This window comes from Peromyscus californicus, unplaced genomic scaffold (assembly GCF_007827085.1).
Source record: "Peromyscus californicus insignis strain IS unplaced genomic scaffold, ASM782708v3 Scaffold_4__1_contigs__length_199733344, whole genome shotgun sequence".
Taxonomy (NCBI): domain Eukaryota; kingdom Metazoa; phylum Chordata; class Mammalia; order Rodentia; family Cricetidae; genus Peromyscus; species Peromyscus californicus.
In genome coordinates, this window is record NW_026294562.1 from 99,985,929 (window position 1) to 100,013,079 (window position 27,151).

Below are 27,151 nucleotides of genomic sequence, written 5' to 3' on the forward strand. Positions count from 1 at the left end.
AAGAAAAGGAGAATTCTCACTTCTCAGGGCCAAGAACCTGTGACTAGACAGGTCATGATCTCTAAGGGAGGACCTACTACTATTACTCTTCTAAACAGACATAGTATTAAAGCAACTCCTAATGACTTATCATTACACCCATAGATTAGTGCATCTCTTGGGCTTCATCAGGCAAGCCTCTTTCTGAAGAGCATAGTGATGAATACAGACACCCACCACTAGTCAAGGTGCAGAGAATAAGAGACTATCAATGCTTAGCCTTAAATGGGATTTCTATATGATGTCCTCTCCGCTCAAGGCTCAGGGATCTCTGCAGAAGAGATGATGGAAAGACCGTAAGAGCCAGAGGCAGTGGATGCCCAGAAGGAAACAATGGTTTCCAGGTGGTTGCATGTAGACTGACAGCGCTTGAGACAGCGTGCACAAGACATCTGCAGGCCACAGTCAGATAAAATGCCACCATGGAGAAGGGAGGTGGGCACAAAGTCCAACCCCTGGCTGAGGAGCTATTGGCAAGCTGTTGATTGAAAGAGAGTCCATTTTATTATTTAAGGCTGTGGTCCCTGGTAGGTCAAGTACATCCTAGTGAATGACTGAAAACCCACAAGTATATATGCGGAACAAGTTGGACTTGGTGGGTTTAAAAAAAATGAGGACACAAAGTTGAGCGGATAAGCAAGGGGGTGAGTCTGGAAGCAGTTTGGGAAAGGGTGAATATGATCAAAATACATTGTGCGCAATTCTCAAAGAATTTTGTACAGGCGGGTGGTGGTGGCGCACACCTTTAATCCCAGCACTCGGGAGGCAGAGGCAGGCAGATATCTGTGAGTTTGAGGCCAGCCTGGGGTACAGAGTGAGTTCCAGGAAAGGCGCAAAACTACACAGAGAAACCCTGTCTCGAAAAAAAAAAAAAAGAATTTTGTACAGATATAATTACCTTTCCCTAAGCTGCAAGTAAGTGCAATGTTGTCATCTGTCATCACCCGCCTCCCTTTGTGTTTCATGACATAGGAGCCAGTTAATACAAAATTTGGGGGAAGGTAAATAAACACAGTTTATGTCAGTTCTTCCTTAGGTTTATGCACAAAACACAAAGAAAAATCTAGGAAGGAGAGATGCCTGTATAGACAGTGTGCCAATTAGTTTTAACTATCAATTTGACACAACCTAGAACCACCTGAGAAGGGAGTCTCCACTGAAGGATTTCCTAGATCGGATTGGTCTGTGGGCATGTGTGTAGAGGGTTGTCTTGATCGTTAAATAACCCAGCCCATTCTGGGTGGCACCATTCCCTTGGCAAGGGATCCTGGGCTGTATAGGAGTGAAATGGGATGGCTGAGTACCAGCAGGCTAGAATCCATGTGTTTATTCTCTTCTGCTCTTCACTACAGATATGATGCTTCAAGTTCCTGTGTTGACTTCCATTCAATAACAGACTATCTGTAAACCAAATAAAGCCTTTTCTCCCCTGTGTTGCTTTCTGTCTGGGTATTTTATCATGGTCACAGAAATGAAACTAGAACAGATTGATATCAACATTCTATCAGTGAGATTAGCAGCCTGGGTAAGATGTTGCAGCATGTATGAGTCTAGGGTAGTTCAGCACTGATTTAATAGAACATGGAAAGGATTATCAATGTGATACTCTGATATGCTCAGTGTCTGAAGTCTATAATTATTGAAGCCAGGAGGGCCCCCACAAAGGGTTCAACAGTTAAGACAAGGTATTCGAAGTCCTCAAAAGTTGACCCATTCACTACACCTCACCCACCCCAAGATTCATGGTGGCCCACTGAGGTCATGTGCCTGTGGGTCCTTCTGTCCTAGGAAACATCAACCCTCTTCTGCTGGAAGCGCTTTAAGAAGCCCTGACGGATCTGCTTTGACTTGATGCAATAGACGACAGGGTTCATGAAGGGTGGCACCAGGAAGTGCAGATTGGCCATAAGCACTGCCAGAGCTGGGTAGCTGTGTTTCTCCACTCGGTGCAGAACAGATAGCCCCAACTTGGGCAAATAAAAGATGAGAACAATACAGAGGTGTGAGACACACGTGTTGAGTGCCTTGAGCCGTTCTCCAGGCGATGCAATGCTCAGCACAGTCCGTAGGATCAGAGCATAGGACAGCATGATGAGGGAGGAGTCGAGGCCCAGTGAGAGGAGGATGGAGACCAGGCCAACCAAGCTGTTGATCTGAGTGTCTGAGCAAGCCAGTCCCACGAGGTCACAGTGCAGGCAGTAGCAGTGGGAGAGGACACTGATCTGGGGAAAGAGCAGACGGCGCAGAAGGATGGGTCCAGGGAGGTTAAGCAGGATGGCTCTTACCAAAACGGCAACCCCGACTTTGGCCACTGCCGAGTGGGGAAGGATTGTGGCATAGTGCAGAGGATCCCGGATAGCAATGAAGCGATCAAAGGCCATGGCCAGTAGCACACCAGATTCCACATAGGTGAAGGCGTGGATGAAAAACATCTGTGCTGCACAGAGATCAAAAGGCAGCTCCCGAATACCCAGCCAGAAGAGCCGTACCATGGTAGGGAAGGTAGAGGCACAGAGGCCCAGATCAGAGGCCGCTAGCATGGACAGGAAGATGTACATGGGTTCATGTAAGGCTGGATCTGTGCGGATCAGGAACAGGATGATGCTGTTGCCCAGGATGGAAACCACACAAACGAGGTTGATAGGAATGGAAACCCAATGGTGGGAGGCTTCCAGGCCTGGAAAGCCAGTGAGGAGGAAGGTAGAGTGACCAGGAGTGCTGGAGTTGCAGAACATACTGACTCCAGGAGGAAACTGTCCACCCTGTGAGAAGGAGACATTCATTCATGCGGTCACGGAGCTGGAAAAGAAGAGCTGACTCAAAGCCCATTACCAGGTCATTAAAAACTAGCAACGCTCCTCCTAGGAGCTCTTGCCGAGTTTGATCCTCCTTCTCTGAATGAAGTGTTCTTGGATACATTGTCTGAATTAATTTCCGACTGTTGCTAACTGCCTTTTCCTTAGCCATGAACAGCCACCTTCACCTGGCCCTGAGCAACTTCCGGTTTTCTCCTGAGTGAAACCTAAAACCCTAATCATCCAGAGAGCCTTTGCAGACTTCACACTGAGGGAAGAGTAATTCTCTAAAGAAACAGGATGAAGGCTGGCAAGATAGCTCAGCTGATCAAAGTGCCTTCTGTCGAGCCTGAAGCCCAAGTTTGACCCCTGGAACCTACACAGTGGAAGAAGAGACTCTGATTTCCACCATTGTCCTCTTATGGCCACATGAGCTCATGCACATGCACACACATACACTAAGTAAGTGTAATAAACATTTTTTTTAAATTTGAGGATGACAACACAAACAAAACATCTGGACTGCATTGTTCCTTAGAGGTAGGTTTTCCATCTGATATCCGCTACCAAACAAGCCTGAAAGGACAGCCAACCAATGGTATGTTTGCAGAAGCGTCCCTTTAGGAGGCTGGTTGCTCCCTCTTCTGGTGCTGCTATGTACATTTTCTGTATGTCTTTCTGGGAAATGTTTTGGGGGAAGAAAATAGGTTCTTTACTTTGATATATTTCATTTTTAATTGCTGCTAATTGTTCAAATGTGGTAGAGTATTTTGTGCCAATTAATGTATACATTATATAATAAGCAATTCAAGATGGCTAACATTTTACCCCTTAAACATTTTTAAATTTTTGGTTAACATGTAATAATTGTATATATTTGTGCGGAACCATGTGATATTTCAATACACGTGTGCAATGTGTAGTGGTAAAATTGCCTCTTCAAGAGTGCTCACTGGTGACAAATTTCTCTCCTGTGAAGATGAATTGGCTTAAAAGAAGTGGCCAAGGATGGGAGGCCTTACCATTTTGGAGGGGTGGATGGGGGAGAAGCAGAAGAAGGGGTGAGAGAGGGAACTGTGGCTAGTATGTAAAATGAATAAAAAAAAATTAAAAAAAAAAAGAAGTAGCCAAGGGTTCCTCAAAGTCTAGTGGGCAAGGTGGGAATTTGCCAAATGCATTCAATTTTGCTAGTGTTTTTCCCAGTCCTCTGTCCACCTTATCCTCCACTTAAAGCTCTCAGGCGTGATTCCGACCCTCCCATCAAGATAGGCTCTGGTTACAGACTCATCTAAAGAGCAGTTTTCTCTTAAACCACTCCTTTTTAGCCCTCTGACTACAAAAGCTGCTGTATGGGGTCAACTACCTTGAAGTTCTTAGCTGAGAACAGGGGGCTGAGGCCGACAGAGCTCAAGGACATCACGTGATGTCAGGCAAAGCAGCAGAAGCTTCCAGAATCCCAGGATTAAAAAAGCTCTGCTAAAGAGCCCAGGCTGAGGTGTGTGAGCTCTCCTGTTCTGACAACCTCACACATCACGTTCTCACAGCTTCTCTCCTCAGAACACAACTGACCTTCCCTTCTCCACCTAGCATGGCACACTGGTCTGCATTATAGATTGAACAAAATACTAATCCCGCTGGTCTCTCCCAAAGCCACAGGCCATTTCCTGTGGATTCTTGTCACTCTTCCTTGGTTTTATCCATAAAACACTCAAAAAACTTGTCCTTTTACTCTAGAATATATTCTCCTAATGAACTAATCTTTGAAGTATCTCTTCTCTTCAGATTCCGATGAAATTAATCATGCCAAATCAACACTTCTCTCAGTAATGAAATAGCTGTATTGTCCCATTTTCTTCAGTATTCATGTATGTCAGTTTGTTTTCAAGTTTCCATTTAAACTAGGCTTAAAATATTCATGAAAAGCACAGTATAAATACTTAAGTTATTACATAGACAGCCAGGAATGAATGAATGAATGAATGAACGAATGAATGAATGAATAGGGTCCACATTTGTTCTAGCAGCTCTGGCTTTAATGAACGGTGATGGTTCCCTGATTCACGGAGAATCAGATCTAAGCAAAATCTCCATAGTGTCCAAAAGAGGAGAGACCTTGCCCATCTTACATCTCTAATCTTTTCCATCACCTTTCCCCTAAGTACCATGAATTATTAAGATATCCTTCTGCTCATCAATTTTGCTGTTTGATCATTTTAAAATATGTTGATTAGAAAAGAAAGTCTGCAAATCAAAAGTGTAAAGCTTCATGAATTCCCACCAAGTGAGTCTATCCATGTAACCAAATGTTGAGGGCCAGCAGATGGCTCAGGGTAAAGGCGATTGATGGGCACGCCTGGCAAACTGAGTTCTCTCCCCAGAACCCATGTAAAGGTGGAAGAAAAGAGCCGTCTCCACAGTTATCCTCTGTAACACGAATCTTAAATGGTCTTATAATAAAAAACCCAGAGTCAGATATCAGGGTGAAAGCTGAAAGATCAGAGAAGCAGAGCAGCTAGACACTAGCTTACCTCTACGAAATCCTAAGTCTAAAGAGAGTGAGTTCCTGTTTCCTCACACCTTATATACCTTTCTGTGTCCTGCCGTATTACTTCCTGGGATTAAAGGCGTGTGTCACCACTGCCTGGCTCTGTTTCTCTCGTGTAGTCCAGTGTGGCCTTGAACTCACAGAGATCCAGATGGATCTCTGCCTCCTGGGTGATAGGATTAAAGGTGTGTGCCATCACTGCCTGACCTCTATGTCTAATTTAGTGGCTGGCTCTGTCCTCGGATCCTCAGGCAAGCTTTATTGGGGTATACAATGTATCACCATAATCCTCTTATCTTCACAGGTGTGCTATAGCATGCACACCTCTCCCCCCCCACACACACACACACAAATAATAAATTTTTAAATAAAAAACCAAGTGTTTTCAGAATCTCCAAGTCCAATGACTTCCAATAATTCCATCCTCCCATTATCCTGATTCATGATCAAAGATTAATGTCACAAATCTTGGAACTTTATATAACTATAATCACACAGTGTGAACATGTAATTCATTCAACTTTATGTCACATCCATACTGCTGCATCTACTTTGCAATTTGTTCATTCTCTTTGCGGGATGATTGTGAGCAGATACAGCAACATGTATCTGACACACAGTGTCTACTCCACCCTGTCAGTTCATTCTCTCATTCAGTGAAAGTCTGGGGACCTCGAAGCTCAGGAAACCCAGTGGAAGAGGAGGCAGAAGGAGTGTGGGGACCAGAGGGGACAGAGGACACCAGGAGGAAAAGTCCCTCTGAATCACCTGAGCAAAGTTCATATGAACTCGGCGAGACTGAAGCAGCATGCACAGGGCCTGCACAGGTCTGCACCAGGGCCTCCGAGTATGTATCATAGCTTTCAACTTACTACTTCTATGGGACTCCTGAGTGTATGGATAAGTGGGTCTCTGAGTCTTGTGTCTTCTCTTGGAGCTTATTTCCTCCTGTTGGTTTGCCTTGTCATCTTATATTTATATATATATATATATATATATATATATATATATATATATATATATATAGTGTGTGTGTGCACATATATATTATATATGATATATATCTAAATATCAGAACTTTTTGCTTTGCATTTTCATCAATATTTATATTTTAGGTTACAATAAAATTCAATAAAGATGTAGTTTGAAATGCTTTTAAAAAAAGAAAGAAAAAAGGAAGGAAAGAAAGAAAGAAACTCTGGGTATACGCTTGAATAATGAAAACCCAGAAATATAAGCCCTTAAATGGTATCAAAATTCATCATTCCCTCTTTTGTCTTTTTTTTTTATATACACATCTCTTTGGAGAATTGTGAGGATAAAGTTTGCTGAAGAAAGGTTCATAGCAAGCATCATCTTGCCTGTCTGAATCCTACAGTCTCCCCACCCTGCGTGCATGCCTGTATGATCTGCCTAAGCCTCACTGTCACACAAGCCAAACCACATTTGGTCTTACACATAAAAATGAGAAACTATCCATCAGAGCCACAGTGCATACCTGCAAGGGCTGCCCTCTACACGTGAGTGTCACCTCCAGGAGTTGTGTTTCTCATCCTGAGCTGTCATCATGTCCTTTCATGTGATAAAATGATGTCACAGAGTGGTTATGAACATGGGAAAGGCTGTACACGGTTTTACACATTTGTAGGCATTGACAAAGGTGTAATGCTAACCATGCCCTAGCCAAGGATTTTATAGCCTGCATCTCATGAAGTCCCCCACTGTCTAAAGCCTTTGAGTGGCATTGTCTTCTCCCTGAAGATGAAAAAACAATCTAAGAGATGAGAAATCCTGTCACACCTCATTAGAAGTAAGCAGAAGAAACAAATGATTTGATACCAATGCTTGTGTGTCGGTCGTTCAGCATTCTCGCTCCCAAAATTTTTAAAATAATCGTCTCTTCACATATGTGTGTGTGTGTGTGTGTGTGTGTGTGTGTGTGTGTGTGTGTGTGTGACTTGAAACAGTGCTTCGTGCATGAGCACGAAAATGGTACCATACACATACTTCATACATGTGGCAGTGGTGAAGAACACCTACAACCCCAGTACATAGGAGGAATTGAGATAGGAAGATTGTGAGCTGAGGCCAGCCTAGGCTACACAATGAGCTCCAGGCTCAATAATAATAAGAATTTTTATAATCATAGCAATAATAAATTCCTTGGTTATTGAGGGCTTGCTATATTATGAGGAGAATAAAATTATCATTCCCATTTTCACATGGGAAAACTGAGGCACCAACTAATTTGATGACTTGCCTGAGATCATAAAGTTAACAAGTGAGTGGCCAGACTAGAAATCGAGGCAGCCGGATCCCAGAGGCTGCTTAGGTACTATGTTATGATACTTCTTCTGTTACCTATTGTGCCTATTAACATGGTTAGTGCTGTAAATATCTGTCCCCAAAGAAGTGACATGAAGTTACATACTTGAGAGTTCTCTTCATCTAACATCCCTGCCTCCTACGTGATCACTTTGATGTCCCAGTCACCAGTCCTTGAGTATTCTCATGTTTCTACACCCTAAACCAAAAGGAGCTCACGAGCTTAATGACCGTCCTTCATTGCAAGCTGTGTGAATTTAGTTATGGAGTTATGGTTTAGCTGTGTGAATTTAGTTATGGAGTTATGGTTTAGGGAGAAGAATGTTCTCCTCAAAACAGTAAGGAGAGTGTTATCAAGACACTTGATCAAACTAAATGTGGACAGGGCAAGGGTGGTGGTAGAAAGGGGTGGGTGATAGATAAAATAGATAAATGATGCATAGGTTAGGTAGATAGATAGAAAATCAATAACACAGTCAGTTATGGGGATGGAAAAAATTAAATTATATTCTCTGTCTTTCCACCATTTTACTTATCCAAATTCCAGAAGACCATGAATAATGTAGAGCCTATTTTGTTTTGTGAATCAAAGAAGTCTATCACCAATAGCTATGAGTCTTGAAAGGAAATGGCCCAGCTTAGAGAAGGTTGGAGACCCCAAGAAGATTTCTATGGCAACTAAGCATCAGTCACCAACACTCCAGGGAGTGTGAGGATTTAAGCCTCTGGCTTTGCCAGCTGGGTCCTAGGGCCAAACGGGAAGACACAGAAAAACAGGTCATAGCACCGAATCCTAAGCCTAGCAGAGACTGGCATGAGCCAGAAACTCAAGTTTCCTCAAGCCATGATGTTGATGTGCCTCAGCTAACGTTAGGGATAAAATTACGCTGCTCAGAAATAAGCTTGGCATAAAGCTGCCTATGCCAGGAACCTGTAACAAGGAAGTCACCGACTGCTTGCAGGGTCACCGAACACCTCAGACTCCTCCGCCTCCTTTGCTTCCTGACTGGCTGAAGTTTGTATTATGTGGTAGAGAGGCTGAGTGCAGGGTGGGTGACGGGATGACTTGTTCTCCACACGTCCTTCCCTACACCCCTTACAAACCAGGATCCTTGGAAGTCTGTGGCTGAAAGCTGATAACGGATTTAGGTCTGGTGCTGTCAGTGGGGCTGCAATGAGGTTGAGCCAAAAGAATGGGAACTGGAGGATCTTGTAAAACTTTCATTTGTTTACACACTTGTGATCTATACAGGAAAAAAATGGTTTTTAAATAAATCAGATCCTTCCCTTTTTTTATTCTGTTTTGTATTAAATCTCTTTAAATGTTTTAAACACAGTCTTCAAAATCTAACCATATAAGTATTGTCTTTGCTTTTTTTTAAAGTAGCAACTGAAATCTTATATTTAACTGGTGAGGTTTAAGTCTAGAATAGGTCTAGAATATATCTAAGATGTAAGAATATGCCTAAGATATTAAGATGTAATAGCTATAGACACATAGATATTAAGATGTAATAGTTATAGACGCATAGAAAAAAGGAAGGAAGGAGAGAGGGAGGGAGGGAGGGAGGGAGGGAGGGAGGGAGGGAGGGAGGAAGGGAGGAAAGGAGACAAAGACTGACACAAAAGCCTTTTACATAAATCACAAGCAGCTATGACTATTTCATAGCCAGGCCATTGGGCCCTTCCCTTCAGTATTAACACAGCTAAATCTAAGGACATCTGAGCTTGCTACAAATGTTAAACCCCTTTAATTTCCTTGGGTGTCTTTAGTAGCATGGTTAATATGTGCATTCTGTTAAAAGCATACATTTCTCATTGACGTTTCAGAGGCTGGAACATGTTGGCATATAATGTATATTATAGTCTAAGCAGGCAGCACAGGATTAAAGGTGCACACTCTAGGGGCTGAAGAAATGGACCAGTGATTGAGAGCTCTTGTTGCTCTTGCAGAAGACCCAGGTTAGCTTCCCCAACCCACATGATAGGTCACAACCCTTTAAGAGTACATGTAATGTACATATATACATGCAGGCAAAAGACTCAAAAAATAAAATAATTAAGTTAAACTAAAAGCATTTTAAGTCTGTACTTTAGATCCGTGGAGTCTGGGTTTGAATCCCAGCATTGCTATTTTCCATCTGTGAGTATTGGGCATGTTTTGACACCTCTTTGTTCTAAATTGCCTGATTTGTAAACAAGAAATAATAAGAGTACTTCTACCCTTGAATGGCAGTGAGGGTCTATGAGATCATCAGGAAATCATAAAGCCCTAGTAAGTGTTAATGTGACCAGTTACATGGTTAATGGCTTCCTCAGACAGAGTTAGTTTAGCAGAAGAGAGACTGTCAACTGCCCTGCTCAAACTAGTCAGAAATTGACATTTGGATGGAGGTTTAGCCAAGCAGCTGGACCTCAGACTGAGGCAGACCCCATGTTGTAGCTAACTTTGCCCTACAATAAGCTGCCTCAGATCCTGCCTGTGCCTAAAGCAGCCACTACAGGAGTCCTGAGGAACCATCCACACACCTATAGCTTTTCCCAGATTAGACCAGTTAGTTGAGAATTGAAGAACAGTTTTTCCCTTCATCCTTCGTTGCCCATCTTCTCATGATAGTCCTTGGTCCAGACCACCCAGGAACAGTCAGACCTAAAGAGGGACTCACAGACCCAAGCCCTTTATAAGATCAGGAAAAGCCTTCATCCAGTCACGACTGACCCAGAGGGAAGGTGGCTGCTCTAGATGGGTATCATTCTGCTCAGTAGCAGAAATAATGATGCAGGCAGATGGTGCAAGACTCTGGTGCCCAGTCCCCTCAGCCCAGACCTGGCACCTCATCTCTTCACTCACCACAGCTCCAGAGCCTGTGTCTCCTCTCATCTGTTCCTCTGTTAGTAAGAAGCATCTCTTGTTCTGCCCACAAAGGCCAGTACTTTATAATCTTCCTGTTAGAAGTAGAGACATAACAGGTCTGCTGGGAACCAGACGCAAATCCAAGAGATTTACGCAGCTCACCTTGCTGAGGTCCCTGAGCTCTGGGACAGGCAGCTCTGAGAATTGGTGTGGAAGCACCAGGCAAGTGCTTGAGTAACTGATGAGTTTTCTTAGGGGCACCAGGAGCATGCTCAGACACCTCATACAGAGTGGCTACTCTTCCCGAAGACCCAACCCCATGAACTCCAGTGACAAATGGAGGCAGATGTGGGTAACTAGAGACTGGGGCACACTCTGTCCTTCTGTGGAAGAGACCTTGAAGAAAGCCTGCATCTAGAGAGCATCAGTGTGGTCTTGCCAAAGTCTGCCAAAGATGAAGCAGCATAGCCACAAACACGTATCGGTGCTTTAGGCCTAGAAAACTTGGGAGAGAGGAGGAAGACATTTCTCTGCTTAACCCCAAGGTGGTGCTTAGTGAATGACAGTGTTGGAAAGCAAAGCTACACCCACGAAGCAGGCTTTCTCTCTCTCTCTCCCAGGAACGCCCTTGGAAACCATCAGCCGAGCATGAGGTAGTGGAAAACTTCTGGCCTATTTATTTCTGGATCTCTCACCAAATATGTGATTATGAGCAAATGACCTCCTTGATCCTTAGTAATTATGTGTATATTGTAGGTGATGGTTGATCTTCACAGAATCTTCACTATGATTAAATTAGGACGTATGAGGCTGGGAGATGGTGTGGAGTGTTTCCTATTCTTCCAGAGGACCAGATTTTGGTTCCCAGCACTCACATCAGGCAGTATAACTGCCTAATAACTCTGGTTCCAGGGTATCCAACATCCTCTTCTGGCCTCCATAGGCACTTGACCACATGTACACATAAACACACACACACACACACACACACACACACACACACAAATCAAATAAATCTTGTTTTTTCCAATACTCATTAATCTTGTTTATTTCAGATCTCTTTAATTTATAAAACAACTCTGCACGTTTTCTTTTAAAATGAAAACTTTTCATGTGAAAATTTTTTTCTTCTTTATTGAGAATGTTGTACATGCATATATTGTGCTTTGATCAACTATATACACCATTCCTTTCCCCCAGTTCCTCCCCTCTTCCCCCACCATTTTTCCTACCAAGTTCATGTGCTTTTTTTAAAAGCACACTGAGTCATTTCAAACTTAAATAAATTAGAATACATGAAGCTCTTGGGAAAAGACCTATAAACTTTACACACAGTCTTTTGACTTCTCCATAAGACATTAAGAGCTGGCTTTGGCGATCCATCAAGCCTCCTCTATAACCAACATACCACATTAACTCCCCCCCTACTCCATGGTCAGAGCTGTAAAAGATTTTTAATTTGTTTTTTATTAGGGACTATATCAAACTAATTCAGAGAGAGAGAGAGAGAGAGAGAGAGAGAGAGAGAGAGAGAGAGAGAGAGAGAGAGACCAGTTCTCGAGGTATACCTCAAGCAGCCAAGTTATAAGCAAAATTAATCTCACATTCTTTGTACATTTGTTTACATTGTTTGATCCATAATGAGGTCTTAAGATTTGAGATCCCATCACTTCCTGGGGGAAGTAAAAGAAGGAAGTTGGGGTTCCTGGAGGAAGTAGAATGCTATTTTGTGTGTGTGTGTGTGTGTGTGTGTGTGTGTGTGTGTGTGTGTGTGTGTATAAAATACCAATTCTTACGCTGATTTTTTTTACTGTGCCTAGGAAAATCTGAGCAGTTTTCTAGTGATACTATTTACATTAAATAAATGGAATTTTTCAAACAAAGTAAGTGATATTCCAACATATCTTTTTTTCCGTCTACATTGTATCTGCCAAGAGCCACCATTTTTAAACCTACACCACTAAGCTTTTTCCAAAGCACTACCTATAACCAAGGAACTGTTTTATATATAACAAGTCCTAATAATGGGACTTCCCTTGGAAACCATTGGTCTGGAACGTGTATCATCAGTTAGAATAGGTGGTCAGTAGAACTGGCGTATGACCTGTTGAAAGCACAGGTATAGCACCAATTTGGAAATCCCATCTGCTGTGATCTGAATGTCTGTGTCTTCATGGCATTCATACATTAAGATGATGATGATGATGATGATGATGATGATGACAAGAAATGAAACTGTGGATGAGGATCCTTACAAAAAAGGATTCAAAGAGAAGGAAGGCCTCATCTTGAGGAGAGAGCAAGTAGGAGGCGGCAAATCTGCTGCTACCTTATCTTGGGCTCCCCATTCTTCACAACTATAAAAAAGAAACATGTTTTTTATGAATTACTGAATAGTGACATTTTATTATAGGAACAGAAATCAACAAAGGCCTTACCTATGAGAGTAAAGGGTTATCTGTAGTAGAATATTATTTTAAGGTGTGTTACTTTTGTTTATGTTGCATTTGTTTAACTCTAAAGCTGTGTTACTGTGCCTGTGTAAAACATCTGATGGTTTAATAAAGAACTGAACGGCCAATGGCGAGGCAGGAGAAAGGATAAGCAGGGCTCGCAGGCAGAGAGGATAAACAGAAAGAGAAATCTGGGAGGGAGGAAGAAAGACCAAGAACAAGGAGAGGAGGACGTCAGGGGCCAGCCATCCAGCCACCCAGCCATCCAGCTGCACAACCAGCAACAGAGTAAGAAAGAAAGGTATATAGAAACAGAGAAAAGTAAAAGCCCTGAGGCCAAAGGTAGATGGATTAATTAAAGTTAAAAAAGCAGGCTAGAAATTGCTCTTTGAGTTTCCATAGTTGAGATACCTTTCTGTATGTTAACAAGTAGGCTGCCAATATTCCCTTTGATTGAAACAATAAAGTTTTCCCTTTATTTAAAAAAAGAAAAAGAAAAGAAAGCTAGCTAGAAATAAGCCAAGCTAAGGCCAGACATTTATAATTAAGAATAGCCTACATGAGTGATTTATTTGGGAGCTGGGTGGCAGGCTCTCCAAAAGAGTAGAAGCTAACAACAAGAGCTATCCCATAATTCTGATGCATGATTAAAACCAGCAGTCCTCTATCACCCTCTCTTGCCCCTCCCCCACACCTAGTGAGCCCTTCTTCTTCCTAACTGGTCCTCCTCCTCCTTCCGAGTCTTTGGAGCGTCACTAAATTAGAAATATGCAGAGGATGCCCTTCCTGTCCTGGCCAGAGTGGACCGATCCCTACCACCCAGGACAACTTCGGTTACTGACACACATTAAAATCGTGGAGACTACGACTAAAACCCAAATTCCACCTTCTCACTTCACTAGCATAGCCAACATGCTAGACGGGAATGTCAATGGCATTATTCCTTCCCAAATAAAGACATGGGTCATTTCAACAGGAAAAAAAAAAGGAAGACAAATATCGAAGTACCATCTGCGGATGAAGGGAATTTGGAATGATAGTTTGGATCTTCAAACAATTACTAACTACTAACGTGGGAGTTACACTGTGTTATATTAGTCAATCTGTATGAGCACGTACCAACACAACCTTAGGGTGGGCGTGTCAACAGAAACAGAGCGCCATCTAGTGGTAAATAGCAAAATGTACCTTAACTTGGGACCCAGGTTCTTTTCTGGACTCCAAAGTTGGCTTTCTCCATGCCTGCAGGAAACAGCAACAGGTCTTCAGGGGTATGAGGCAGAGTCGTTTTCTGATGCCTACAGCTCTCTTCGTCCATTTAGATGCTTGACTCTGTGTTTCATTCTGCTTTCTGGGACTGTTTGTGTTCCTGGAATCAAATCCCACTTCGGCAGCACAATCTAGACAGTTGATGTCGCCTGGTGGCCTTTCACTCAGAAAATCTCTCTTAAATAGGACTAGATATTTCAAAGCATGGGATGTCTTTATGTTTCCTAAATATAACTAAATATTAAGGAAAATTCAACCGATGCTTTTAGCGCAAGTTCTAAGACAGTCGGTGCCCACAAATCTCAACTCCCTTCATTGGCACAACACCAATCTTGACATTCATAAGGAATGAATTTCTCATCTCAGACTGTCTGAGAAGAGGGGAGCAAAATCGGAAGATTAGAGTGATGGGAAATGAGCATAATTAAAGTACACTGTACAATTAATATATGCTAATAAGAACGGTGGCGAGATCTTTCATCCCAAATTTTAAAGAACTACCAATCTTGTGGGAAGGAATCCATTCCTGGAAGTAGTAAGCAGAATGTGATTCCTCTCCATCCAGACCTCTTCTCCCAGATGCTCCAGGTGTGAGGTGAAGACCAGTGTCAAAGACAACACACATCGATATCCTGTAGGTTACATTCTGGGAAATGAGACAAAGAAGCCTCATTGAGAAGGTAAGCGGTTCCCTCCGCCTGCGCCTGCGGCTGGCAGCCAGCAGCTTCTAGCACCTCTGACCTCTCTCCTCTCACTCCCCGCCCAGTCTCCGCCCTCTCTGCCCCCATCCTCCCTCTGCCGCTCATCTCCCGCTCCTCCCCTTGCTCCTCCCGCTTCCTTCTAGACTGGCCTCTGAGAGGAAACTGAAAGTGAAATTTATAGAGCAGGATTGTGAAAGCGAAGCTGGGAGCCGGTGGCCAACGCTGAGGACCCTGGTAAGGTGAGTAAGGCTGGGATCCCCGGCCCACCTAGGAGTGCTCTGTCCTCCGCCCCAGACTCCAGGAGCCCCTTCCCACCAGCGCCCCCCACCCTGAACCTGCCGGTCCACCTGCTGCTTCTCCTCAGCAGAGTTCTCTAGTTCCAGGCCTGGCAGGCTGTCCGCACAGGCCAGTGGAAGCTGGGCTCTGAAAGTGACTTTCCCAGTCCCCTGGAAGGGGCTTTCCTGGTGGCTGGTGCCTGAGCTGAGACTAGGGAGCTAGTAAAGGTGGGAGAAGCAGGCTGTGACCCAGCCCAGAGGTCAAGGAAAGTCCTGCCCCTTAAAGAGCCCTGATGGCAGTGAGTGCTAGCCATTTATGTGGGTTTAAGACACTCAGGAAGTTGAGACAGGTACTAGGCTTGGAGCAGCTTAGAGAAGAGCCTGATGAGTGCTCCCCACAAATGTGTATGGATGAGTACACATATTCATATGTGTGCCTAAACATTTATATAAGAACGTGTGGGCACACCTACATGATGCATTTGTGCTCACATATATTTTGTATATAAGAACATATTAGGATAAATAAAAACAGCTATGTATATATGTAGATACATACATACATACATGCAACCCTAATGGCTGGAAATGTGCTCCTAGGTGATGTCATATCAGAATGAACACACATCTTGAAGTGTACTTACATGAACCTGAGAGGGTAGCCAATGGCACACCTAGGCTGTATGGTCCAGCCTACTGTTCATTCGCCATACGTGCAGCCCATCGTGTTTGACCAAAATGTCTCAGGTGATGACTCACTGCATAGACCTGGACTCCTAATTCCTGACTCCTGTGACTATTGTCAAGACTGATGAAGACTGACATAAGCACGTAGCACCCAGGTGGAATATGGAGGGTCCAGGATAAATGTGGTCAATGGTCGGTACTACTACGATGAACTTCTCTGCACCGTGGAGGCATGAGATGAGGGGGAGTGTGTGGCTAAAGCCGGGACGGATGTGATGAAGGTGGAATTAGTAACAGCATTATCCCTGCCAGTGTTCTCTGCCTCTTCTGGAGACAGTGTTCCTTCTGCCTGCCTGACGGGACCCGTGGGTCGACTGTGGAGGAGAGGCTGCTGAACAGTACCCTCAGCCTGATGCTCCTCCCTTTGTGTTTTCCCTCCCATGTCGTTCTCTCACATTTTTTCCTTTGCATTATTTCAGGGAGCTTGGGTTTTGTCCTGCTTTTGCTCTTGTCGTGAAAACTTTCGTTTTATCTCTTCCCTTCCCCGCTCTGCACTCCTCAGGATTCTACAGCCTCAAAGATGTCTCTGGAAAAGATGTGGGATGACGTCACCTGCTGTGTCTGTCTGGATCCCATGGTGGAGCCTATGAGTATCGAATGTGGCCATAGCTTTTGCAAGGGATGCATTTCTGAGGTTGGGAAAGATGGGGGCGGTTCATGTCCCCAGTGCCGGCAACACTTTCTGCTCAGAAACCTCAGGCCCAATCGGCACATAGCCAACATGGTAGAAAACCTTAAACAAACAGCCCAGAGTGCCAAGCAGGGGACCCAGGAAGACTGCTGCGTGAAGCATGGAGAGAAACTTCAGGTGTTCTGTGAGGAAGATGGGCAGGCCCTTTGCTGGGTGTGCGACCACTCTGGGAAACACCGTGACCACACCAGGGTCCCAGTTGAAGAGGCTGCTCGGATATACCAGGTGAGGCCCTATCACAAAGGCACGTGTAGGTATAAAGAAAACGGTCCATGAAGAGTGCTTTGTTCCTCCGAACAGTGGCTGAGAGCCCTACAGCTGAGAAGTTGGGGGATGGAGGGCCATTTTCTTCTTTCACTGAGAGGTACTTGTGCATCAAATACAAGCTTATTTCTCAGGAGCAGAGGCTACGCCAGGGGACTGCTACATGGTCATGCTTTCTCTGGCTTCCTGGTGGATTAGAAATGCAATGACCCAGATCCCATTACCCCATCAGTGTCGCTCTGTTTTGTAAGACATACTAGGTTTTCCCCCAAAGTCTTCCCAGCCCCCTCCTCCACCTCTCTAGCTGAGGACTAACCTGCTACCTTTTTCTACAGGAGAAGCTCTGTGTGGCTTTAGAAAAACTGAGGAAAGGGAAAGAGGTGGCCGAAAAGCTGGAAATGGATCTCGAAATGCAAAGAATAGACTGGAAGGTAAGATCCTGAGGATGGGCTGGGTCCCGGGTCTTGACCTCAAGCAAGCATGACTGTGCCTCTCCAAGGGGTGGGAGAGTTGTTATATAGGTCCCTCCCCAAGAACCATCCACACTATATCTCTAGATAGAGAAGAATTAAGGAAGGAGGGAAGGAAGGAAGGAAGGAAGGAAGGAAGGAAGGAAGGAAGGAAGGAAGGAAGGAAGGGAAAAGAGAGAGAGAGAGAGAGAGAGAGAGAAAGAAAGAAAGAAAGAAAGAAAGAAAGAAAGAAAGAAAGAAAGAAAGAAAGAAAGAAAGAAAGAAAGAAAGAAAGAAAGAAAGAAAGAGGAAGCTTGAAACCAGATGAGATTTCCCCCAATCTTCATAAAAATCAAGAATTACTGGAGAAAGTGTAAGAAGGTCATGCCATTCCTTCTGACCCTGTCTCAGTGGATAACAAACAGTCTTGGGCTACCAGAATCAACACTGTAGTTTCTGAGTCTGAGGTATCCTGTGAGAGAACCCCATCTCCTGCGCCCTTTAGACATGACAGAGACCGGAGGGAACAGCGTGAGGGTTCTATGTAAGTCTGAGGTGGAGGCCCACCTGACTCAGTGGCTGCTTACTGGTGACCAGGTTATTAGTCCAAAGCCTGGTAAAGAACTAAAGCCTGTCACATTGGTGATTTGCTGGTAGAAAACGGGGTATACAGCCGGGCAGTGGTGGCGCAAGCCGGGCGGTGGTGGCACACGCCTTTAATCCCAGCACTCGGGAGGCAGAGGCAGGCGGATCTCTGTGAGTTCAAGGCCAGCCTGGTCTCCAAAGCAAGTTCCAGGAAAGGCGCAAAGCTACACAGAGAAACCCTGTCTCAAAAAAAAAAAAAAAAAAAAAGAAAGAAAGAAAGGAAAAACGGGGTACGCATGAAACTGACAAGGAATGCAAGGGGCTCACAAGCAATCACAGACCCCAAAAGAGGAACTGGGATTAGCAAAGACTGGATCAAGCTATGGTGTCAAAACAGGTCATCAGGTGACCCTCCCAAGATGGCAGAGACTACCCCGGGGCCACTGTCGTCCCCCAGGGCTTAGGAATAGTGCATCACTGGAAATGGGAGCAGGTTTTACTCTCTGTGACTTGTTGAAATAGAAAGACAAACGGACTCACATGGGCGTTACTGGGTTTTGGAAGAAAGGTTGAGAAAATGTTTGTTGGTGCCAGAAGTTGCTGAAGCTGGTAGCTTACTACAGCCCTAGCTCCAGTGTGCCACTTACAGTGCTGTTTCCCTGGTAGTCCCAGAAACCGTGTGCCTGCATGCTTGCACATGAGAGCGTGCTCTGTGCCTGGGTCTGCGTGTGTGCACGCATTCATTCCCAGACATAAACAGAGGGATGGGTGACCAGGGAACAGAAGCACCCCCAGCACCAAAGCCTAGGAAATTGTTATTACAAATAAAAAATGTAAAATTCCTGTCTTTCCCTTGCCACCACAGAGGAACGTGGACACACAAAAATCAAGGATTCACTCAGAGTTTGTGCACCAGAGTAGCTTGTTGGCCAAGGAAGAGCAGAGGCAGCTGCAGAAACTGGAGAAGGATGAGAGGGAGCACCTGAGACTTCTGGGGGAGAAGGAGGCTGAGCTGGCTGAGAAGAACCAGTCCCTGCAGGAGCTGATCGCAGAGCTGGAGAGGAGGATCCGGAGCTCCAAGCTTGAGCTACTGCAGGTGGGACCCATGTGCAGTATAAGGAGAAACTTGGGAGAAAACCAGAGCTATCTGGAACCACTCTTAAAGCAAGTGCTACCTTAATCTTTGATATATTCTTAAACTGAAATGTGGACCCAGGAGTGGCTTCCATTCCAGAAGCACAGGGTGCAGATACAAGGAAAAGTGCTCCATGTAGCAACCCTGGGACAGACATCCCTGGGAAGTGCCTACTTCAGCAGGTGCCAGGTGTGGAAGCTGGAGCATCGCACTTATCACATATCACCCGGATATATAGTCTTACATATATTTTAAAGAATTAAATGAGAAAATCCATTCTAGTGCTTAGACAAGTACCCATAAGAATGTTTTTGAAAATATAATTTACAGATCTGAGCTGTGTCATTTCCCGCCACAGTGATAGGTTTTTCTTTCCTGTGCACAGTTTCTCCATGTATAAAGCCATAGAGGGGCTGGGATACACAAGAGTGCCCCTAACATTAGTCATAGCTGTTGCATTTTCATACTTTATTTCTATGAGCTACCCACATGATTTTTCACTTGTTCTGCTTCTGCAAATAGTCTCACTCTCTTCCCAAAGTAAATTTAGCTTTAAAATTATTTTTTCCAAAGCATGATAGTTAAGAAATTACGTATTGGTGCTACTATTTTTTCCCATAGTGATAACTGCAGATTCCTAAACAGCACACAGATGGCTTATCATGGTTCAGGTAAGTGCTACTGTGATCCCATTCCATGGATGAGAAAACTAAGGAGCAGAGACATTAATAGGCTTAGTGGGAGAATCAAGTTAAATGATGTCAGTTTAAGTAGTAAGAGGCAAAAGTTAAGATGAAACACATACATAACTGGTTTTTTTGTTTTGTTCTGTTTTGTTTTTTATTTTATTATGTATACAGTGTTCTGTCTTGCATGTATGCCTGCAGGCCAGAAGAGGGCACCAGATCTCCTTACAGGTGGTTGTGAGCCACCATGTGGTTGCTGGGAATTGAACTCAGGACCTCTGAAAGAGCAGTCAGTGTTCTTAACCTCTGAGCCATCTCTCCAGCCCGTACATAACTGTTTTTAAAATCCGTGTATGTTCTAAAACCATCTTGCATCCACCCGTGATATGCTAGCCACACATTGGAACACTATGGACTAGATGATCTCTATGCTTCTTTTCTCACACTGTCCCTCGGTCAGATGCACACAGACATTTCTTTTGGGGTTTGTTCAGGAAAAGTTGATTATATTGGTTTGGTTTGGAAGGCTTTCTCTTGCCTGTCACTAATCTGGGCTCCCTGGTGCCGTTTGACTGAGCCTACAAGGCTGCCAGTTCCAACATTATGCCTGTCACTCTCTGGGGACAAATAGTCTCTCTTAAACTCACTCTAAATACAGCAGAGGATCAGCCACAGCACAGGACAGGACAAAGCTTTCAACCAACCAACCCTTCCCCCCCCCAAACAACTCAAGCCCATAAACGGCAAAGAGCCTTTCTGGATATCCTACCTCAGCCGTTCTCTTCCTGAAACTGCCACTGGGCTTCAGTCGGGTTGTGCTTTTATTTTCTTCTTCTACCATCTCCGTGGTCAACCCCCCTCCTCCAAGAACCTAGCCCTTCTAAATTGTTTTCTCAATCAGTCTTTAAACCCCTGGTCATATCCTAGTGACAGGCCATGTTAACTCCCTAGATATTCTACAAGCAGTCACATGTCCTTTCTGCTAAGAGCTAGTCAGAATCGTCTATGGCCCGAGGGAATGCTGCAGAGCAGACTCCAGAGAAAACATGGGTGATATCACTTGACCCCAGGAGTCAAGTCTCAGTAGTCAATCAGAAACCCCAAAATTGACTCTATGCCTCTTCTCTCCTCAGGAAGTGACGATTGTCCTGGAAAGGTAAGGAGAGATTTCCTCAGTTAGAAAGGGGAATGGGAAGCATGTGTGCACAGTTATTGAGAAACAGTTATTGCGTTAGGCACACATGCTCTGGGAGTGTTCCCCAGGCCTCCCTGTTCTCAAAGACTTGGTCCTCTCTAAAACGTTCTCTGGCCTCAAAAGACTAGTGGACATCTCAGTTGGCAAATTGCCTGATGTAGTTAGACTATTTCATCTTTATACAGTAAAGTCCTCACCAAAAAAAAAACAAAAACAAAAACAAAAAAAGGTAATCTGAGTCTGCTGGGACTCTCTAGGTTCTTCACAGAAGAACTCACCTGTTAGATGGTTGCCTATAAAATTAAATAGAAGCCACTTAGTAGTGACCTCTGGCTTTGGGAAGAGATGGAGTTTATTTGAGTTTCCTAGAACTTGGAACTCCTGGGTAGAAGCTTTTTTTTTTCCTTTTACATGGACATCGAATGCATGAGTATTGTAAATTTGTATTGAATTTAATTGTCAGAGTCGTCCAGGAAGGAGATCACTAGGGCCTGGGTTAGAAGACAGGGGTACCAAGTAAGATTCTCAAACCCTTCTTCCCGTAGGAGTAGATCCTTCAACCTGGACACGTTAGATGTTGCCTCCCCAGACCTGACAAGTACATGCCATGTGCCAGGGCGGAAGAAGATGCTGAGGACATGTTGGGGTGAGGTGGCTTCTAGGAACTGTGGGCTGGAACAGAAGGGGATAATGAGAGTGAAGAGTGGACAGTCATGGGGAGCACGGGATGGTAGCATATGGAAGAGGTGGTCATGGGGAGCACAGCATGATAGCATGTGGAAGAGGTGGTCTTGGGGAGCACAGCATGGTAGCATGTGGAAGAGGTGGACAGTAATGGATAGCACAGCATGGTAGCATGTGGAAGAGGTGTCCAGTGAGTACAGGTGGAGCAAAGACACATAGGCGAGGTTTCCTCACACATCAGAGGAAAGGCCAGAGTTGCTGTAGGTCATTTTCTCACATGGTGAGGTTCAGGGTCACGCCTCACCTTTGAGTTTACATGAATCCCCTCACTACAAGCAAAGAGTTGCTGACCCTACCCAGGCTTACCTGTGATCTTCTTTCTGCAGTGCATATTACTCTGGATCGGAACACAGCCAACTCATGGCTCATCATCCCAAAGGATCGGAGACAAGTGAGGATTGGAGATACCCGTCAGAATGTGCCTGAAAATGATGAGAGATTTAATAATTACCCCATGGTGCTAGGTGCCCAGAGATTTACCTCTGGGAAGATTTACTGGGAGGTAGATGTGACCAGCAAGGAGGCCTGGGATCTGGGGGTTTGCCGAGAATCTGTGCAGAGGAAGGGGCAGTTTTCACTCAGTACTGAGAATGGCTTCTGGACCATTTGGCTGTGGAAAAAAGACACCTATGAGGCTGGCACCAGCCCCCAGACCACCCTCCACCTTCAGGTGCCTCCATGCCAAGTTGGGATCTTTGTAGACTATGAGGCTGGCATTGTCTCCTTCTATAACATCACTGACCATGGCTCCCTCATCTACACCTTCTCGGAGTGTGCCTTTGCTGGACCTCTGCGGCCCTTCTTCAGTGTCGGTTTCAATGATGATGGAGGAAATGCCGCACCTCTAAAGCTCTGTCCACTAAAGATGTGATGAGGAGGAGACAGTGCCTACTGACAGCACTTTCTGGACACTGTTACCTCCTCCTTGTCATGATCAAAGTCCAATGACTACTGAAGGCCGTTTCTGGATACTGTTACTCACTTCCTGTTGGTGTTCCTCGTACACTCTGCCCTTTTTGCCCATCCAGTTGAAACCCTCCCATACCCTCATCTCTTTAGAGGAGTCAGGGCCCCAGAATGAAGGCATTAGCTGGGGGCACCAGAAAGTCAATGTCAACTGACCTTCCACATGAATATTCCTAACATAGGTTCCTTATTGATACCCTCCATTGAAACAGACTCCTCACAATGGCCCCACACTCATCCAGCTCAGTCAAAACCACATTTCTGCCTCCTTTGTGTGACTTATTTTGTTTTCTTTTCTCTATTTCTTGACTGTTACCTTTGGCCAGATACCTGTCTATTCAGAAGGGCTTCCTTCTGTGTCTCAGAATTGTGTCTCAGCCCTTGTTGATAAAGCCCAAAATACGTGTCTTTAACATTGTCCATCTTTTGGTTTGGGTTCAGTTTTTTGTTACTGGAGAGGTTTTTTTTTTTTTTTTTTTTTTTTTTTTTGGAGTTTGTTTGTTTGTTGTTTTTCCTCCCCGGAATGCCTTATGCACTTCTTCGTCTGTAGACTTGGGTCAAGAATATCTTCCAGGGTGACAAACCAGAGCCAGAATGAAGCAGTGAAAGTGGTTCAGGCAAGAGCTGAATGTAGCATGACAGTATACTCGATGTCCCCCGTGATAGCCGACATCTAGGTGCCATGTTAGCCTGGTCAGCGAGTCCCTGTAGTTGAATCTCACAAGGACGGGACAGCTGTGCTCAGAGGCCAACTGTTAGCAGTTTATGGGTGTGCTGTTCCCTACTTCCATTGCCTCAAAGAACATGAAATTAGTAGCTGACCTAGAACACAAAAATATCCAGAGCTTCAGAAATACTGTAAGCAGATTTAAGATGAAGGATGGATAAATGCACAATAAGGAAAATAATTCAGCCAATAGTTCCAGAAGTTTTTCTTTACACCGTGAATGGAACCAATTAGGACCCCACAGCTGCCAGGGTCAAGAAACTGCAGCTGCTCCCTTGTTCAACTCAAACGGAAGAAACCTCTCGGCTCTAGCAGTGTGGCCTCCCAGAGACCCATGTCAACACAGAACTACAGCAGCTAAAGGGTAGCCTGGGGGTGGTGTGGAAGAATCCCAGTGGGAGCAAGCACTAGGGTGAAAAGTGCCCCGTGGGTGCAACAGGTCAGAGTACCAAAGCTTACTGCCGAAGACTTACAAGAAGAGAGATGTCTGCCTCAGACAGCTGAAAGAATTGTCGAACTAACTGGCTAGGAGGATGAACAGAGGACTATAGACATTCTCGATGCCTCAAATGAAGGCTTTGTGGTACCCAGTGAAGAGGCCCAGGGATGGAACTGGAAGAGTATCAACAGCTGGACCAGAAGAAAACATCTGTATTTCTTTCATTCCAAATCATGTACAACAATATGATGTTCCCTTTTGTTATCTGTTCTTAAGAAATTCACTTTGTGGCTTTGTTTGTCTTAGAAGTACGCTTTGCCGAAGCCCCCCTCCCTTCTTAATAACTTTGAGGTCAGGCTTTGACCTTGTAGCAGAGCAGTGGTTTGTCCATTCAGGGGAACAAAGTGGCTGACCGTGGGGTTCACCGTGTGACTCCTGGTCACACTGTTTAGACGAAAAGCGGCTTTGGTGGAGCGCGTGCAGGTGGTGACACCAGTAGTGAAACATAAACACTGAACTGAACTTTGAGCTGGTGTAAAGTTGGGCAAAGAATGTTCGGAGAAATAAATACCTTGGGAGTATTTAAAATATGCTTCTGTATTCCAAAATAAAAAGTGAAACCTGACAGATTTTTAATTTTTCATAAATTTTTGTAAGCATATAGTAAGTTTCATTATTACGTTTTCATGCACACATGTCAATGCACTCTGCTCACATTCACCTCCAACAGTGCTGCTCCCTCATCGTCCCCCATCATTCCCCCAAATAGTCCTCCCTTACCTTTCAAGGGCTTTTGTTGTTGTGGCACCTATTTTATGTGTAAGAGTGAGAAAGAAAGAGAGCTTTCCTCCCTGTTCTTTCCTCCCCTCTACAGTTCTTAAGCCCGTGAATTCAGGTTGGCCTTCCAGCAACACCCTGATCACAGTGGAGTCCATTCAGAGCATTTTAGATGTTTGGAGTTGTCTTGATGTAAGGCACTTTCTCTGACACCCAGAATGAGGCCAAATCCTCTCTTGGACTTCGGATTCTGCCTTGGGATTCTTTCAGTGGGAGGGAATGTTCAGTAGCTACTCTGGGCCAGGCCCTGGAGTTGAAGACCCCACAGACCTATCCAGGCCTTTCAGTCTGTAGGGCCAGACTAATAAGGAACAGCAGCCATGAGTACAGCCAGTTGGGCCCTTTGTTGAGAATGGATACTATGTCCTGGGGCAAGGCTGCCTGAGAATGGTGTGGCTACTAGAGCCTGAGCATTGCACCCCTTGTGCCTATGACAGAGCAAGTTCTCAGGAAATAATTGTTGGAATTAATACTGAGCATAGCTAAAATTTTCCCCTTGACTGAAGATGGAAGACTGCCATACTTGACCTGTACAACACATGTTTTGCAGTCTCTCTAGAAGAAACCAATATAATAGGCTTATCAAAAAGGCATGTCTTATGTGTTTATAAGGTGTGTTGGTCCTTCCCCATACCCCTACTTCTATACCCTGAAAGTTCTCGGGCTTCTCTGGGAACTCAAGAAGGAGCTCCAAGGAGGAGTCCAAATAGTGGCATACAGGTTTTCTTGGGAGTCTAGCGTATGGTCGGGATTTGTAAACAAAGCCTATTGACGACATAAATGCATGTGCACATCATGTGCAACTGAAGATTATTTTGGTAACAAACTGAATATGTCCTACTGATAGAATCTACATCTAGAAACAATTGACAGCATCTCAGCAGCTCTAAATGGGTTCCCTTCAATTCATAACGCATAAGGTAAATGCTAACTTCATATATATATACATATGTGGGTGTGTATCTAAACATCATAGATTTATTGTAATCTTTGACTGCTTTATGTAAAACCTTTTCCTCCTTTCTCCAATATCCAGCTTAATTTTGCTTCATAATGTTCAATATCATATTGGTAAGAGTCATCTCTTTTTTTATTCTATGTGTCTTTTACATCATGTATCTTGATCCAATTCATTATCTCGTCCCTTTGCATCCACCCTCCACCCCTGCACACACCCCAAATAAAACAAAATTTAAGAGAAAATAAAATGAAAAGAGGGAAACAAAATGGAAACTGCAGTGTGGCACAGTGAGTCACACCATAAACCCCTTTGTCCATACATCTTTACTTGCAAGTGTTCACTGTAAAGAGTCATTGGTCTGGTTCCAGGCCTCTGGTTTCTACTACACTATTAATGCTGGGCCCTCACTAGGGTTCCTCCTGGATATCTTGTTGTTGCCCTGTGTTGTGGAGATCCTGAAGTTTTGGGTCTGCAGGTCAGGTCCCTTCACATGCTCCAGCAGATCATAGATGGGGTGGATTATGGGGTGGGCCAAGTCATAACCTTGGGTCTGGGCTTGGGTAGCTGTAGGGTTGGTCCACCAGATGTGAAATGGGGACAGCTCTACCATGCTTACAACTTCAGGGCTGGCTCACCCACACCTGTACTAACAGGGTTGGTTCTCCCACTCTTATGACCACAGGGCCAGCTCTCCCACCCAGATACTGATGCACAGGGAGTAGGGAGGGCAACTCTCCCCTGCCCATGCCACCACAAGACATATGGATAATGATGACATCTCTCCCATGCTCACAACTTCTGGGACTGGCTCACCCACTCCTGCGCTAACAGGGTTGACTCTATTGTGCTGTCCTGGCAAGGTACAGGGCCTATTCTCCCAAGTGTTGTAGCTGGTGGGGTCAGGGAGAGCTCTCCTGCTCTTATGACCACAGGGCCAGCTCTCCCACCTGCCCCAGGCATTGCTGGGTTGGGGGAGGGCATGTCCCCTACTCATGTTGCCACAAAACAGATGAGAAATGCAGAGAGCTCTCCCATGCTCACAACTTTGGAGCTGGCTCACCCACACCTAAGATTCATCCCTTTTATTACCAGTGCAGTCCATTCTGCTGTAAGATGTTCGGTATGCTGTAAATGTGTTGCTCTGCTTGGTTAATAAATAAAGTGCTGATTGGCCAGTAGCCAGGCAGGAAGTATAGGTAGGACAAAGAGAGAGGAGAGTTCTGGGAAGTGGAAGGCTGCGACAGGAGATGCTGCCAGCCACCACCATGAAAAGCAGATGTTAAGATACCAGTAAGCCACAAGCCACGTGGCAACTTATAGATTAATAGAAATGGGTTAATTTAAGATATAAGAACTAGATAGCAAGAAGCCTGCCACGGCCATACAGTTTATAAGTAATATAAATCTCTCTGTGTTTACTTGGCTGTGGGACTGATGGGTGAGAGAGATTTGTCCTGACCATGGGCCAG

At 44.6% G+C, this 27,151-nt stretch overlaps 2 protein-coding genes and 1 long non-coding RNA gene across 5 annotated transcripts; 1 reads left to right on the forward strand and 2 right to left on the reverse strand.

The window, feature by feature from the left end:
* Nucleotides 1-1,823: 1,823 nt before the first annotated feature.
* Nucleotides 1,824-2,774, reverse strand: LOC128094108 (olfactory receptor 51G2-like). Its single transcript, XM_052712210.1, has one exon. It carries the CDS (start codon nucleotides 2,772-2,774, stop codon nucleotides 1,824-1,826), a length of 951 nt encoding a protein of 316 aa, XP_052568170.1.
* Nucleotides 2,775-11,623: 8,849 nt separating this feature from the next.
* On the reverse strand, nucleotides 11,624-15,726 carry LOC128094110 (uncharacterized). The gene is made up of 3 exons (XR_008212837.1): nucleotides 15,329-15,726; nucleotides 14,200-14,926; nucleotides 11,624-12,915 (listed from the first exon to the last, which is right to left on the reverse strand). It is a non-coding gene; the product is annotated as an uncharacterized LOC128094110 (long non-coding RNA).
* Nucleotides 15,108-23,138, forward strand: Trim21 (tripartite motif containing 21). 3 transcript variants are annotated; one of them, XM_052712206.1, is made up of 8 exons: nucleotides 15,133-15,215; nucleotides 15,857-16,003; nucleotides 16,506-16,919; nucleotides 17,294-17,389; nucleotides 18,858-19,088; nucleotides 20,947-20,969; nucleotides 21,554-21,654; nucleotides 22,079-23,138. In XM_052712206.1, the coding sequence occupies exons 2-8, from the start codon at nucleotides 15,995-15,997 to the stop codon at nucleotides 22,621-22,623; spliced, it is 1,419 nt and encodes a 472-aa protein (XP_052568166.1). In that variant the 5' UTR covers nucleotides 15,133-15,215; nucleotides 15,857-15,994; the 3' UTR covers nucleotides 22,624-23,138. The 3 variants fall into 3 exon arrangements, with proteins under 3 accessions (XP_052568167.1, XP_052568168.1, XP_052568166.1); XM_052712207.1 differs by lacking the exon at nucleotides 15,857-16,003 and having other exon boundaries at nucleotides 15,108-15,220; XM_052712208.1 differs by lacking the exon at nucleotides 15,857-16,003 and having other exon boundaries at nucleotides 15,131-15,215.
* Nucleotides 23,139-27,151: the final 4,013 nt, after the last annotated feature.

Coding starts and splice junctions, on each gene's coding strand:
- Trim21 (XM_052712206.1), top strand. Junction 20,970..21,553: donor GTGACGATTGTCCTGGAAAG/GTAAGGAGAGAT, acceptor TTCTTCCCGTAG/GAGTAGATCCTTCAACCTGG. Junction 21,655..22,078: donor GATGCTGAGGACATGTTGGG/GTGAGGTGGCTT, acceptor TTCTTTCTGCAG/TGCATATTACTCTGGATCGG.
- LOC128094108 (XM_052712210.1), bottom strand. CDS start 2,774: ATGTTCTGCAACTCCAGCACTCCTGGTCACTCTACCTTCCTCCTCACT.